Source organism: Microtus ochrogaster, chromosome 5 (genome assembly GCF_000317375.1).
Source record: "Microtus ochrogaster isolate Prairie Vole_2 chromosome 5, MicOch1.0, whole genome shotgun sequence".
Lineage (NCBI taxonomy): Eukaryota > Metazoa > Chordata > Mammalia > Rodentia > Cricetidae > Microtus > Microtus ochrogaster.
Genome location: NC_022012.1, coordinates 95,387,755 through 95,399,564, shown reverse-complemented (window position 1 = coordinate 95,399,564; position 11,810 = coordinate 95,387,755). Strand labels below are relative to the sequence as shown.

The following is an 11,810-nucleotide window of genomic DNA, read 5'->3' as shown; positions in this document are numbered from 1 at the left end:
TTTTTTTTTTTTTTTTTTTTTGCTGTTGATGGGACAGGGACAGAGCCACTCAGCCAGTAATGAGCTGTTCTGACCTCAGCTCTAGCAGAAAATCGGCTGTTTGTACCCTTCTCTCCCCCTGAGTCGTGGATATTAACAGGAATTAGCTAATGAGTTCCGCTCTGTGCGAGGGAAGCAGCTGCGTTAGTTACAAGCTGGTACTGAGTGTTCTAGGCTGACCTGGGCATGCTGAGCTGATGTGGTTTAGAAAGGCTTGTGTATCCCTATTACTGGGAAGGGGGATTACAAGGTATCTCCGTTGTTGGTTCTCCTGGAGTCTGTCAGAGTCCAAACACAATCATTTAAACCACCTCTTCCATTCATGATTCCTCAATTTCTGCCTTGGAAACCTGAGACAACGGCTATTTGCTTCCCAGTAGTCCCTAAGACACTTTCAGTTCCAACTGCTGATAGGCTTCAGGGGTTGGGTGAGAGATGTCACTCATCTGACACATTCTGTTGTTCACCCTCTACAAACAGGAAGAAGGTCAACAAGGGCCCTGCTGTGGGTATCTACAACGGCAATGTCAATACCCAGGTGCCCCAGGCTCAAAAGTTCCCGAAAAGACGAAAGGACAATGACTCCCATGTGTACGCCGTCATCGATGACACCATGGTGTATGGCCACCTGCTGCAAGACTCCGGTGGTTCCTTCATCCAGCCGGAGGTGGACACCTACCGGCCCTTCCAGGGCCCCATGGGGGACTGTCCCCCCTCCCCACCCCCAGTATTCTCCAGGACCCCAACTGCAAAGTTCACTGCGGATGAGCCAGCCCCTAGTAGCCCTCCTGAGTCTGAGAGTGAACCATACACATTTTCACACCCCAGCAAGGGGGAGGTAGGTGTCAGGGAGACGGACATCCCCTTACTCAACACCCAGGGGCCAGTGGAGACAGAAGAATAATTGGGCCCCATTCCAAAGACTTTGCTGAGATGTGGCACCAGGCGTTGAGAAGTCCTAAACAGCAGTCATGGCAGAGCAATCTACTGAAGGAAGAGTAGGTTTTGCAAGATGCCACCGACTCCTGATTTCCTGGTGGACTCCTTCCAGTGATGAGCAAAAAATCATGGCTTCTGATGGGGATGCCAGCAACAGCTCAGGTTTCCTGAACTCAGGCTGTGTTGGGGCTGTCCATCCAGACGGTGCCACAGTGACCCCTGGATTCTCAATGCTAAGCAGCAGAGACTTGGCAGATTCCCAGAAGGTGTACTTGTGGTCTGCTCTCACTGGAGTGCTCTGGATGACAATGACAGTGTCTTTTTTATTAGTAGTAGTAACAGTAGTAGTATTTATTTGGTAGTCCTTTGTGTTTTAAAAAGTTGGATGTGGAGCTGGGGGTACAGCTCAGTTGGCAGAATGCTTGCCTGACATGCAAAGGCTCTCGGCTCTATCCCCAGCACTGCATAGACCCAGACACCTGAAGTCCCAGCACCAGGGAAGTTGATGCAGGGGGATCCGATTTCAAGGTCATTGCCCAGTGTGTGGTGAGTAGGAGGCCCTGCTGGTCCACGTCAAACGAAGCTCTTTTGATGTAGTGTAGTGGTTTGATCTCGTGCTGCCTGGTTTGGATGTCTGCGTTGTGGTTTCTGCAGACCGCTAGACCTACCCAGCCAGAAGAGTGTGCATGTGTGTATTTCTTACTCATTAAAGACTTCCCAGTCCTCTTTCACTGCACAGCTGCCCCCTGCAGAAATGACCCCCTTGTCCCCTACTCCTAGGAGTAAGAGAAATTTCCATGAGCTGCACTGTGTGGTGTGTGGCTCTCTCGGCTGCAGCAGTACTTCGACATTGAAACAAATTTTGAGGATAATTTGATCCTTTAAAGATATATAATTAAGCCAGGCAGTGGTGGCGCACGCCTTTAATCCCAGCACTCAGGAGGCAGAGGTGGGAGGATCTCTGTGAGTTCCAAAACAGCCTGGTCTACACAGAGAAACCCTGTCTCGAAAAAAACAAAAACAAATATATATCTATATCTATAGATCTATATGCCTATCTATAGATGTAGATATATCTTTCCCTGTTACCTCATCTCTGAGGCTATGTGCTTTGTCTGTAAACTGACTCTGGAAGGCAAAGAGCGGAGCTCCCATTACAGAGCGAGGAGAGAGAGCGAAAGTCACTCCTGCCTTGATCTAGAGAGAAAGCCATGCTAGTGTAGCTTAGCACACTACAGAGTTCATGATCTCTGTCAAGCCTTCGAGAAATAAATGAGCTTCATAATGCTCAGGACATGGACCTTGCAGAGGGTCTCATCATGTGGCCCATGATGCCACTGAGACAGTGCACTCGGGATCTCCTGGAAGGTTTGAACTCCAGGACCTCTTGAGGTCTCTCCAGAAAGGAGGGTTCACTTTTTGATCATGTTCCAGGTGCTACTCATGCATCTTTCCTCTAACTCCTACCCAGCTACCCAAGGTGCTACCCACCCTCCAGGAAGGGCAGGGGCAGCTGTGGCCCCTTCCTTCACTTGGAGTCACCATGCTGGGGGTGGGGGCTCTCCACTGACTTCTGCCTTTCAAGTGCCCCTTGGGGAGATCACTCTCGTGTGGTTCTCACTGTGTGCAGCCCAGTGTCTTTCCACCTTGGCTCCTCTGCTGATCCAGCCTTTGCACCCATCGGCTGGTCCTGTGGCTACATATGGAAAGAAAAGGTTGGCTCTTCCTGGGGACAAGCCAGAGTCCATCAGCTGCAACCTCAGTGCAGGTTAGCTCTGCAGTGCATACATGAAAATAATTTATTTAATGTAGAGACATTTTAGATAACATCTTATTCGTTTCCTATACTTTTTTTTTAAATAAAGATATACAAAATGAACCTGTATCCAGTAGTTTAATGCGGCTGCTGTTTGTGCTGTTTCCGTGGAGGTCCCTGGTTCGCTGCGGTTTCTTTTGGCAGGCTCCACGTGGGCTAAGTGGCTTCCTGGCCCATTGTTCACCGAGGATTTTCTGGGCAGGCAGTCCGGCTTTGTGCCGTAATCTCTTCCCTCTTCATTTGATGCCTTGCCCTGGGGGAAGCAAATATTTTTGTTTGAAATAAAAATGAGTCCCAGCAAGGCATGGCAGTGCACACGTGTAATCGCACACTAGGAGACTGAGGGAGAATTGTGAGTTAAGGCTAGCCTGAGCTACGTAGCAGGGGGAAAAAGTCTTACATTCTGCCATCCATTTTGAGGTCTGTAGCAGTGAGTCAGGCCAGGGATGCAGTTTATTTTTTAAAGGCAAGGTCTCTCACGGAACATGGAACTCCCAATTTGGCTAAACTAGTAAAGCAATGTGTCACGTCTGCTCTGTGCTCTACACACTATGCCTGTACTACAGGACAGTTTGCGAGTCGGGAAAGGGACCTGGAGATTGAAATTCATAGAGACGCAGGTCACCCTTGAATTCCTCAACAATGCTCCCTTTATTGTGTTCCAAGGCAGCTTATATAGGGATCCTTAACTGATAGCCACCCCAGCCAAACCCACCAGAAACCACTCCCCTGCCATCAGGAACTCCGGAGGGTCTCGTGCTCAGAGCAGCTGCAAACACAGGAAAACAAATTGCTTTACTCAGAGCAACTGCAAGCATAACAAGTTGTTTACAGGAAATTCAGGGTCTGGGGGTCCACAGCCCCCAACAGGCAGTAAGCCTCAGGGATGCTCTGGTCACCACAGTGCCGAGATATATAGCCACATGTCACTTGCCTGGCTTTTCCTTTTTAGATTATTATGTGTATGAGTGTTTTGTCTAAATGTATGCATGTGTACCGTGTGCATATCTGGTGTCCGTGGAGGTCAGAAGAGGGCGTCAGATCCCCTGTAACTGACAGGTGGCTGCCAATTGTCATGCAGGTGCTGGAAGATGGACGGGGGTCCTCTTCAAGAACAGCAAGTGGGTTAACACTGAGACCTCTCTCTAGCCCCCATGCCCAGCTTCCGTTCAGGTACAAGGGATCCAAGTACAGATCCTTAAAATACACAGCAAGAATTTTGCCAACTGAGCCATCTTCCCAGTCCCAAGAGTTGGCATTTACCAAGAAGAGATTTTTTTTAAATGATTTATTTATTTATTATGTATAGTATTCTGTCTGCATGTATTCCTGCAGGCCAGAAAGGGGAGTCAGGTCCCATTACAGATGTTTGGGAGCCACCATGTGGTTTCCAGGGTATTGAACTCAGTTCCTCTGGAAGAACAGGCAATGCTCTTACGCTGAACCGTCCTCCAACCCCATCAAGAAGAGATTTGTAAGCTGAGCATGGTGGCACATGCCTATAATCCAAGCACTGGGAAGGAGAAGACAGGGGGTCCCTATAGCACACTGGCAAGCCTAAGACCTTGTCTCAAAAAATAGGGGACCCCTGAGGAAAGCCACCTGAACTATCTTCTGGTCTCCACATACATACATGAGCATATGCACCTATACATATATACATACCCCAGAAACTGAGCAGATGCCAACGCCATCACCTAGGGCTCCCCAGCCTAAAAGCACAAGTCAAACAAACCTTCTTTACAAAAAGAACCATTCTCAGGCATTCTGTTAAAAGCCACAAAATAGACTAAGGCAGATAGGTTTAGTTATCCCAACCCAACCTCGTATTGGGGTTACAGGACCTAAGTATTGCTGAGAGGCAACTTAGAGTTCCCAGCAGCGTGTCCTACAATAGCGGTGTGTGTGTGTGTGTGTACTGAATTCAAGCTCCCATGAAACTGAGCCTGCAGACTGGTCTCGTGGCGACTGGGAATGACTGAGGAGTGACAGCCTTGATTGACATATAGAGTGGGGCATTCCTTGAGGTGAAAGGGTGTTAGGGAATGTTATTTTAAGGTGTGTTACTTTTGTTTATGCTGCATTTGTTTACCTCTGTGAAGCTGTGATTCTTTGCCTGTCTAAAACACCTGATGGTCTAATAAAGAGCAGAACAGCCAATAGCGAGGCAGGAGCAAGGACAGGTGGGGCTGGAAGGCAGAGAGGATAAATAGGAGAAATGAGGAAGAGAAGGAGGAACTAGAAGGAGAAGGCAAGGAGTCAGCCAGTCACAGAGTAGGAAGGAAAATAAGATATAAAGAAGTAAGAAAAGGGCTGGAGAGATGGCTCAGTGGTTGAGAGCATTGCATGCTCTTCCAAAGGACCCAAGTTCGATTCCCAGCAACCACATGGTGGCTCACAACCATCTGTAATGAGGTCTGGTGTCCTCTTCTGGCCTACAGACATATATGCAAACAGAATAGTGTGTCCATAATAAATAAATAAATATTTAAAAAAAAGAAGTAAGAAAAATAAAAAGCCCAGAGGAAGAAGGTGGTCAGGATAATTTAAGAAAAGTTGGTAAGAAATAAGCCAAGCTACTGGGCATTCATAAGTAAGAATAAGCCTCCATGTGTGATTTATTTGGGTGTTGGGTCCCACAAAAGAGTAAAAAACCAGCAGCAACAGAAAGGAGGGTAAAGAGAATTAGCTCAGAAACATTAGAAGACCCTGCAGGTGTGTGACCTTCCAGGTCAGTTCAGGCAGGGATGTAGATAGCAGGCAGCCATATAGTTCTTGTTTCGGGAAAAGAATGGGCTCGAGAATAAGTTAGTCCCTGCTTTCAGTCAGACCAACAGCATGACTGTATAAGTTTGATACTTTTTCTTTTAGTTTGCAAAGCACATTGGAAAACATTCTTGTCTCATGTTCAGTCCTGAGCACATAAAATTCCAATATACTCAGAACTGAATAAGTTCTTAGAATCACCTGCCAACTCAGGGAAGTAAAAACAGCTAGATTTCTCTCTTTCCGCTCTCCTTCCCATCTCTTTCCATGCAGTATAAGGAAATCTAAAGAATGTTGCCCAAAATTGTATTCAGACCCAAGTCCATCTGCTTACCACATGAAAGCCAATCCTGTTGACTGAGTTTTCTGTCCTGCCCGGTTCCCACAGTTGTTAAGCCCCAAAGAAATCACACAGAGGTCTACATTAACTATAAACTGATTGGTCTGTTTGCTCAGGCTTCTTATTAACTCTTATAACTTATATTAGCCCATTATTAACTTCTTATTAACTCTTATAACTTATATTAGCCCATTATTCTTGTCTATGTTATCCTTGTGGCTTAGTACATTTTTCAGTGAGACAGTTACATCTTGCTTGCTCTGTGGCCAGGTCAGGACTGCAGAATAGGACTTCTTCCCAGAATCCTCTTGTTCTCATTGACCCTCCTCTACTTCCTGTCTAGTTGTCCTGCCTATACTTCCTGCCTGGCTACTGACCAATCAGGGTTTATTTAAAATATAATTGACAGAATACAGACCATTGTCCCACAGCACAATCCCTCTGAGACAAGTGTTGATGGGCAGGAATTCCAGTATATTCAAGAGTCTGCACTGTAAGAACGGGGTGAGGGGAGTATTATCCATGTAAGTTATCGTAGGGAAGTCAGGGACAATGGATTTTTATAGGGACAGAAAGGAGCCTGGAGGCAATGAGCAGGAAGACCATATGACCAAAATCTTTATCACCCTCTGACTGGAACATTTCAGTTGACCTTGATTCCATGGGGTACTTTCCTAAACATTCAACCTATTACCAAGTGTTTGATTTGCTGATTCAGACCTAAATCCATTTTGATGTTAGCAGGATCTCACCAGGGTACTGGAGAGATGGCTGAGCAGTTAAGAGAACCGCCTGCTCTTCCAAAGGTCCCAGCACCCACACGGTGGCTCACAACCATCTGTCATGAGATCTGGTGCCCTGTTGAGGAAGAGGCCTGGTCAGTCGTCCTCATCAGCTTAGACCATGAAACCCAACATGGACAGGTTCAACGGAACCGCCTTGTGCGGGCTGCCCCTGCATGCTCCAGCATTGCCAGGGCATAAATTTCATTTTTTTCAAATTTCAGGACATCACCAGAGATACTGGATTTTATTGGTTATTTTAAAAGATTATCAGGTAATATCTTAATCATTTAGGTTTGGCTTTTCTCAGGAATTTAGAATGTGGAGAAAGGGAGGGATGGTCACAGGCCAAATCCTTACAACCAGAAGGTGGGAGGTTGATGGGAGCTGCCCACTTGCTGCATCAACCCTGGTGATGGTGAAGACTTCCTCTATACCACGCATCACTACAAGGCACCGTGAGAAAGCATTTCGGCGCTGCCTGTCTCTCAACCCCAGTAACTCAGCACTCCTGGAGGCCTCAGTTCTGAGAGCTGCAGAGCTAAGCAGATGCCTTAGAAACAAGAGCCATGCAACTGAGAGCTGACTGCTCCATTTCTTTTGTTTGTATGGCTTACTATATAGAACGTTACTACTGGGTTCAAAGCAAAATATAAAGTTGTCAAAGAAATATGACATGGCCAGGTGTGGAGACACACGTCTTTGATCCCAGGACTTGGGAGGCAGAGGCAGGCGGATCTCTGTGAGCTCGAGGCCAGCCTGGTCTACAGAGTGAGTTCCAGGACAACCAGGGCAGATGCAGAGAAACCCCATCTCTAAAAACCACAAAAAAAGGAGAAAGAAAAGTAAATTCATTTCCACTCCAGACACCAGAGAGCTGCAAAAGGAATGACACCTGGCTGACTTCTTGCTTGGGCCCCTGAGTAAATGTTTATTTGAAGATAACTGGTAAACTGTTAAGATGGCTAATTTTGTCTTAACTTTACCAAGCTGTAAGGTATCCAGACCTTGCTGAGGGTAAGTGCTGTGGCTGTGTGGATATTGAAGAACACACGGGGAAGCCAGGTAAGGTTGTACATGACAGTCATTCCAGGATTTGGGAGTTAGGGCAGGAGTTCAAATCCAGTCAGGCTATATAAATCCCCATTTTTAAAAAAAACGAAGAACTCACAAGGATGAGGAGCAAATTATTTCTTTCCCCCAACCCACAGAAATCACAGGAAACTCGTGTTCCAGGGAGAAGGTTTCCAGTATTTCACCACCTCCACTGGTTTCTTCAGTCTCTTTGTGGCCCCCGTCTTTTTTGCCATCCTGAGGTTTTGATTTTTGACCTTTGTTCCTGAACAAATTTGACTTCCCAAGAGGGGGCATTCAAAGTCAGAACAAGCTCCTGACCAAGAAATAAATTTCTCATTTAGCTCACAGTTATTCATCCCTTCATCTTGTCAGGCAGTGAATCATTTACTGAGTGCTAACTGGGCCCTGGAGATAGAGCAGTAAGCTTGCTTCAGGCTTCTGGTAGAGCTGAAAATTGGAAGAAGCAGTAACAAAAAGCAAATTGATAGGTAATGCAATGTATTATGTAAGTGTTGTAAAGTAGAAGCTGGGGTGAGAGAAAAGTTGGGAAAATCTCTCTGAGGAATGGTAATCAAATAAACCTGCATGGCGTCCAGTTCCCTAGGGAACAAGCCCGGATTGCTGAGAGCCAAGAATCACAGGGCACCCTGAGAGGAAAACAACAAAGCAGGGGGCTGGGCCCAGCTCAGTAGAAAAGACCTAGCATTCTTGAATCTGACACAGAGGATTGTAAATTCTAGCCTAGGACACATAGAGAGTTCCAGGCCAGCTTGGATTACACAGGAGGTCCCTATTCTTCAAAATAAATAGCAAAAGTTGGCAAAAGTAAGTAAGTAAATAAAAAATAAGAAATAAGAACAGGCATCTCACTGTGAGAGTACACAGATGGCCAAAAAATTAAAAAGCACCAAATACCAATTCTGATGGCTCACATCTGTAAGTGCACAGCACTTGAGAGGCTGAGGCAAAAGGATCATTAAAAGTTCAAGGCCAGCTTGGGCTACATAGAACATTCCAGGCCAATCTGGAACATATCCCCTCCCCCACAAAAAAATCAAACAAACAAGCAACAAAAAGCATACCAACAGTACCCAGGCCTGTTGCTACAGGTCTGTAATCCCAGGTACTTGTGTGTAAGATGAGGCAGGAGGATCACAAATTCAAAGCAAAAGCATGGCTCATAGCTCAGAGGTAAAGCACTTGCCTTCCACACGAGTTCTACGTTCAGCCCCCAGTTAATAAACAAAGGTGGAAAGAGATGGCTCTGTGATTAAGAGCACCAGCTGCTTTGCAAAAGACCAGAGCTGTTTTTGGAAGCACCTGGTCTGGTGGCTCACAACTGCCTGGGACTCCAGGGGATCTGGTACCCTCTCCTGGCCTCCACAAGCATCTGCACCCACATGCTCATACCCATCAAAGGCAAACACATATATGCATGATTTAAAATAAAATCTTAAAGAAAAAAGCCGGGCGGTGGTGGCACATGCTTTTAATCCCAGCATTCGGGAGGTAGAGGCAGGCAGATGTCTGTGAGTTTGCGGTCAGCCTGGTCCACAAGAGCTAGTTCCAGGACAGGCTCTAAAGCTACAGAGAAACCCTGTCTTGAAAAATCAATCAATCAATAAATAAATAAGCAACACAATGTTGCTATTAGCTAACATTACTTTTAATTTTATGTACTTAAAGAAGAGTAAACATCTAAAGTCAAAAGGCATGTTAAATATTTATCTCACGACCAAACTGTCCGTTTTACTGATGGTCTCTCAGGCCCTGCTGAAGGGAAGAGCTGGGAAGCAGGGTCTGTAGAGGAGGTTCCTCCCCATCTCCTCACATCTGCTCCAATGGCAACTCAGTAATACTGTGTAATTACCACCTCTTTGACAAACATGGCCAAACAGAAATTCCCAATAATGAAGATAAAACTGTCCTGTGCCTCTAGAGTTCAATCCCTTCTGGTATCAATTAGGTTACTTTAAATAACCGAGATATCGATCGATAACAAAGTCTCCCTGAGATAATAAAGTCTTTTTGTATGTGCGTGTGTGTGTGTGTTGTGTGTGTGTGTTTAAAGAAAGTTTTATTTACGTCCTCCAAGCCAGGGACATTGATTTTTAAGATGAAAAATTGCACTTTTGCTACAATTGCTGCCAGCGTGGATTTCCTGAGCAAACTTTACCTTCAGCTCCTTGCCAAGGCCTGAGCCATAATTGAACATGGCATCGCAGCTGCTTTGGTTTGCATGAGGAGCTTTATTGTTAGTAGCAATAAAGCAAGGGGCATTTTTCTTCTGGGCATCTGATTCTATCCAGTTATTTCCAGTCGCTCTTCTTGGATACCCATGGTGTGCAGCCCCCCAAGCTATAGGCTAGTGACAGAGAAGTTGCCATATAACATGATGTGGAGGCAGCATACAGGCGCAGGGTGGGCAGGAGGGGAACCGCCAGCAAGGTAGTAACAATTCCTCATGCACTTGCCAAGAATGACCCACAGTTAAGGCTGATTACATTACACTAACTACTTTCCTTGAGCTGTTAATGAGGTTGGTAAGGAACAAGAAGCAATCGACATTGCTTGTTTTGTTTTTGCAGGGCTGTGGGGAGAACCCAGAGCCTCATAAAAGCCTGGCAAACACTTTACCAACTGGGCTACATCCCAGTATAACAGGTTGTGCAACGTTAGAGTCGTGTTACAGAAAGACCATCCCAAATCAGCTGGAACCAATGTGGCTCACTCAGAAGACCACGGTCTTAGCCTTAGTCAGTGTTCCATGACTGTGAAGAGCCACCATGACCACAGCGGCTCTTACAAAAGAAAGCATTTAACTGGGGCTTGCTTATAGCTTCAGAGGTTTAGTTTATCGTTAGCAGGTGGATGCGGTACTGGAGAGACAGCTGAAAGTTCTACATCTGGATACATAGGCAGCAGGGAGAGAGAGCCGCTGGGCCGAGCCCACTCTCAGTGACACACTGCCTCCAGCAAGGCCACACCTACCCCAGCAAGGCCACACCTACCCCAGCAAGGCCACACCTCCCAATCCTTCCGAGCAGTGCCACTCCCTGGTGACTAAGCATTCAGATATACGAGCCCATGGGAGCCATTCTTATTCGAAGCACCACAACCACTGCTCTTTGCTTTATAACGATCTCCACACCATTAGTCTGGCTGAGCTACCTGCTCCCATCCTGCATCTGATGCCAGGATACATTCAGAAAACCACGTAATACAGAAAAGTTGAGGAAACCCTCTTCTGGGAAAATCCTACCCCCAGAATTCCTCACTTCTTCCCCACTTCAACATGTAAATAATAATACCCCCTCTGTTTTGCACAGTTCTGCTATCCAGAAGCTCAAGATTGCAGTCTCTGAAGAAGCCCACTCCCGCCCCTTACCTTGGGTGTGTGCGGCTGTACTTTTCTGAGGCAGTCCTTCAGCAACTCCTGGGCTCAAATCCGGATGTGCTTTTTCTTTGTAGACCGCACGATGTTTTCCCTCAGCAAACTCAAGCTTGGCTTAGTAAGTCCCGGCTTTGCTTGGTACCAGTGCCTCCGGAAGCAGTTTTATCTGTGTCAGTAAAGACCACAGCTTCACCTAGGTGGAGATCTCTGAAAACAACTGGGCAGCACAGCCGTTCACACTGAGCTGTGTCCTGCTACCGGTAACACTGAGGCCACCTTAACTCCAGAGGAAGGAACTGAATAGGGACTGTGGTTGCAGGGACAGTTGTAAAATGTTATGAGGGCTCTTAGCTGAATTCTTTTCCTGAGACAAGGTTTCATAAAGCTCAGGCTGACCTGGAATTTAGCAATACTCCAGGATGGCCTTGAACTTCTGCTTCTCCTGCCTCCACTTCCCACGTGCTAGGAATACAGAAGTGGGGGGGGGGACTAAGATGGGCTCAGATAACAACTCTGATCAGGTGACCCCCACAGAATTAGTTGGGTCACTGGCAGGAAGGGCCACATCAACCTTCTTTCTGTACTCAATCCCCGCCCAAAAGCAGCCCAAAGATATTCCACTGCCCTGGAGGTGGCAGCCGTAGGTGTTAGGTGCTA

The 11,810-nt window shown here is 46.5% G+C and overlaps 1 protein-coding gene across 1 annotated transcript in view; it reads left to right on the top strand.

Moving 5' to 3' along the window:
* Positions 1–943, top strand: part of Cdcp1 (CUB domain containing protein 1) — a 41,614-nt gene extending 40,671 nt beyond the window's left edge. The window contains exon 9 of the mRNA XM_005348221.2: positions 520–943. Coding sequence (XP_005348278.1) covers positions 520–943 — 424 coding nt within the window. The remainder of the gene's footprint in view (positions 1–519) is intronic.
* The last annotated feature ends 10,867 nt before the right edge of the window (positions 944–11,810 follow it).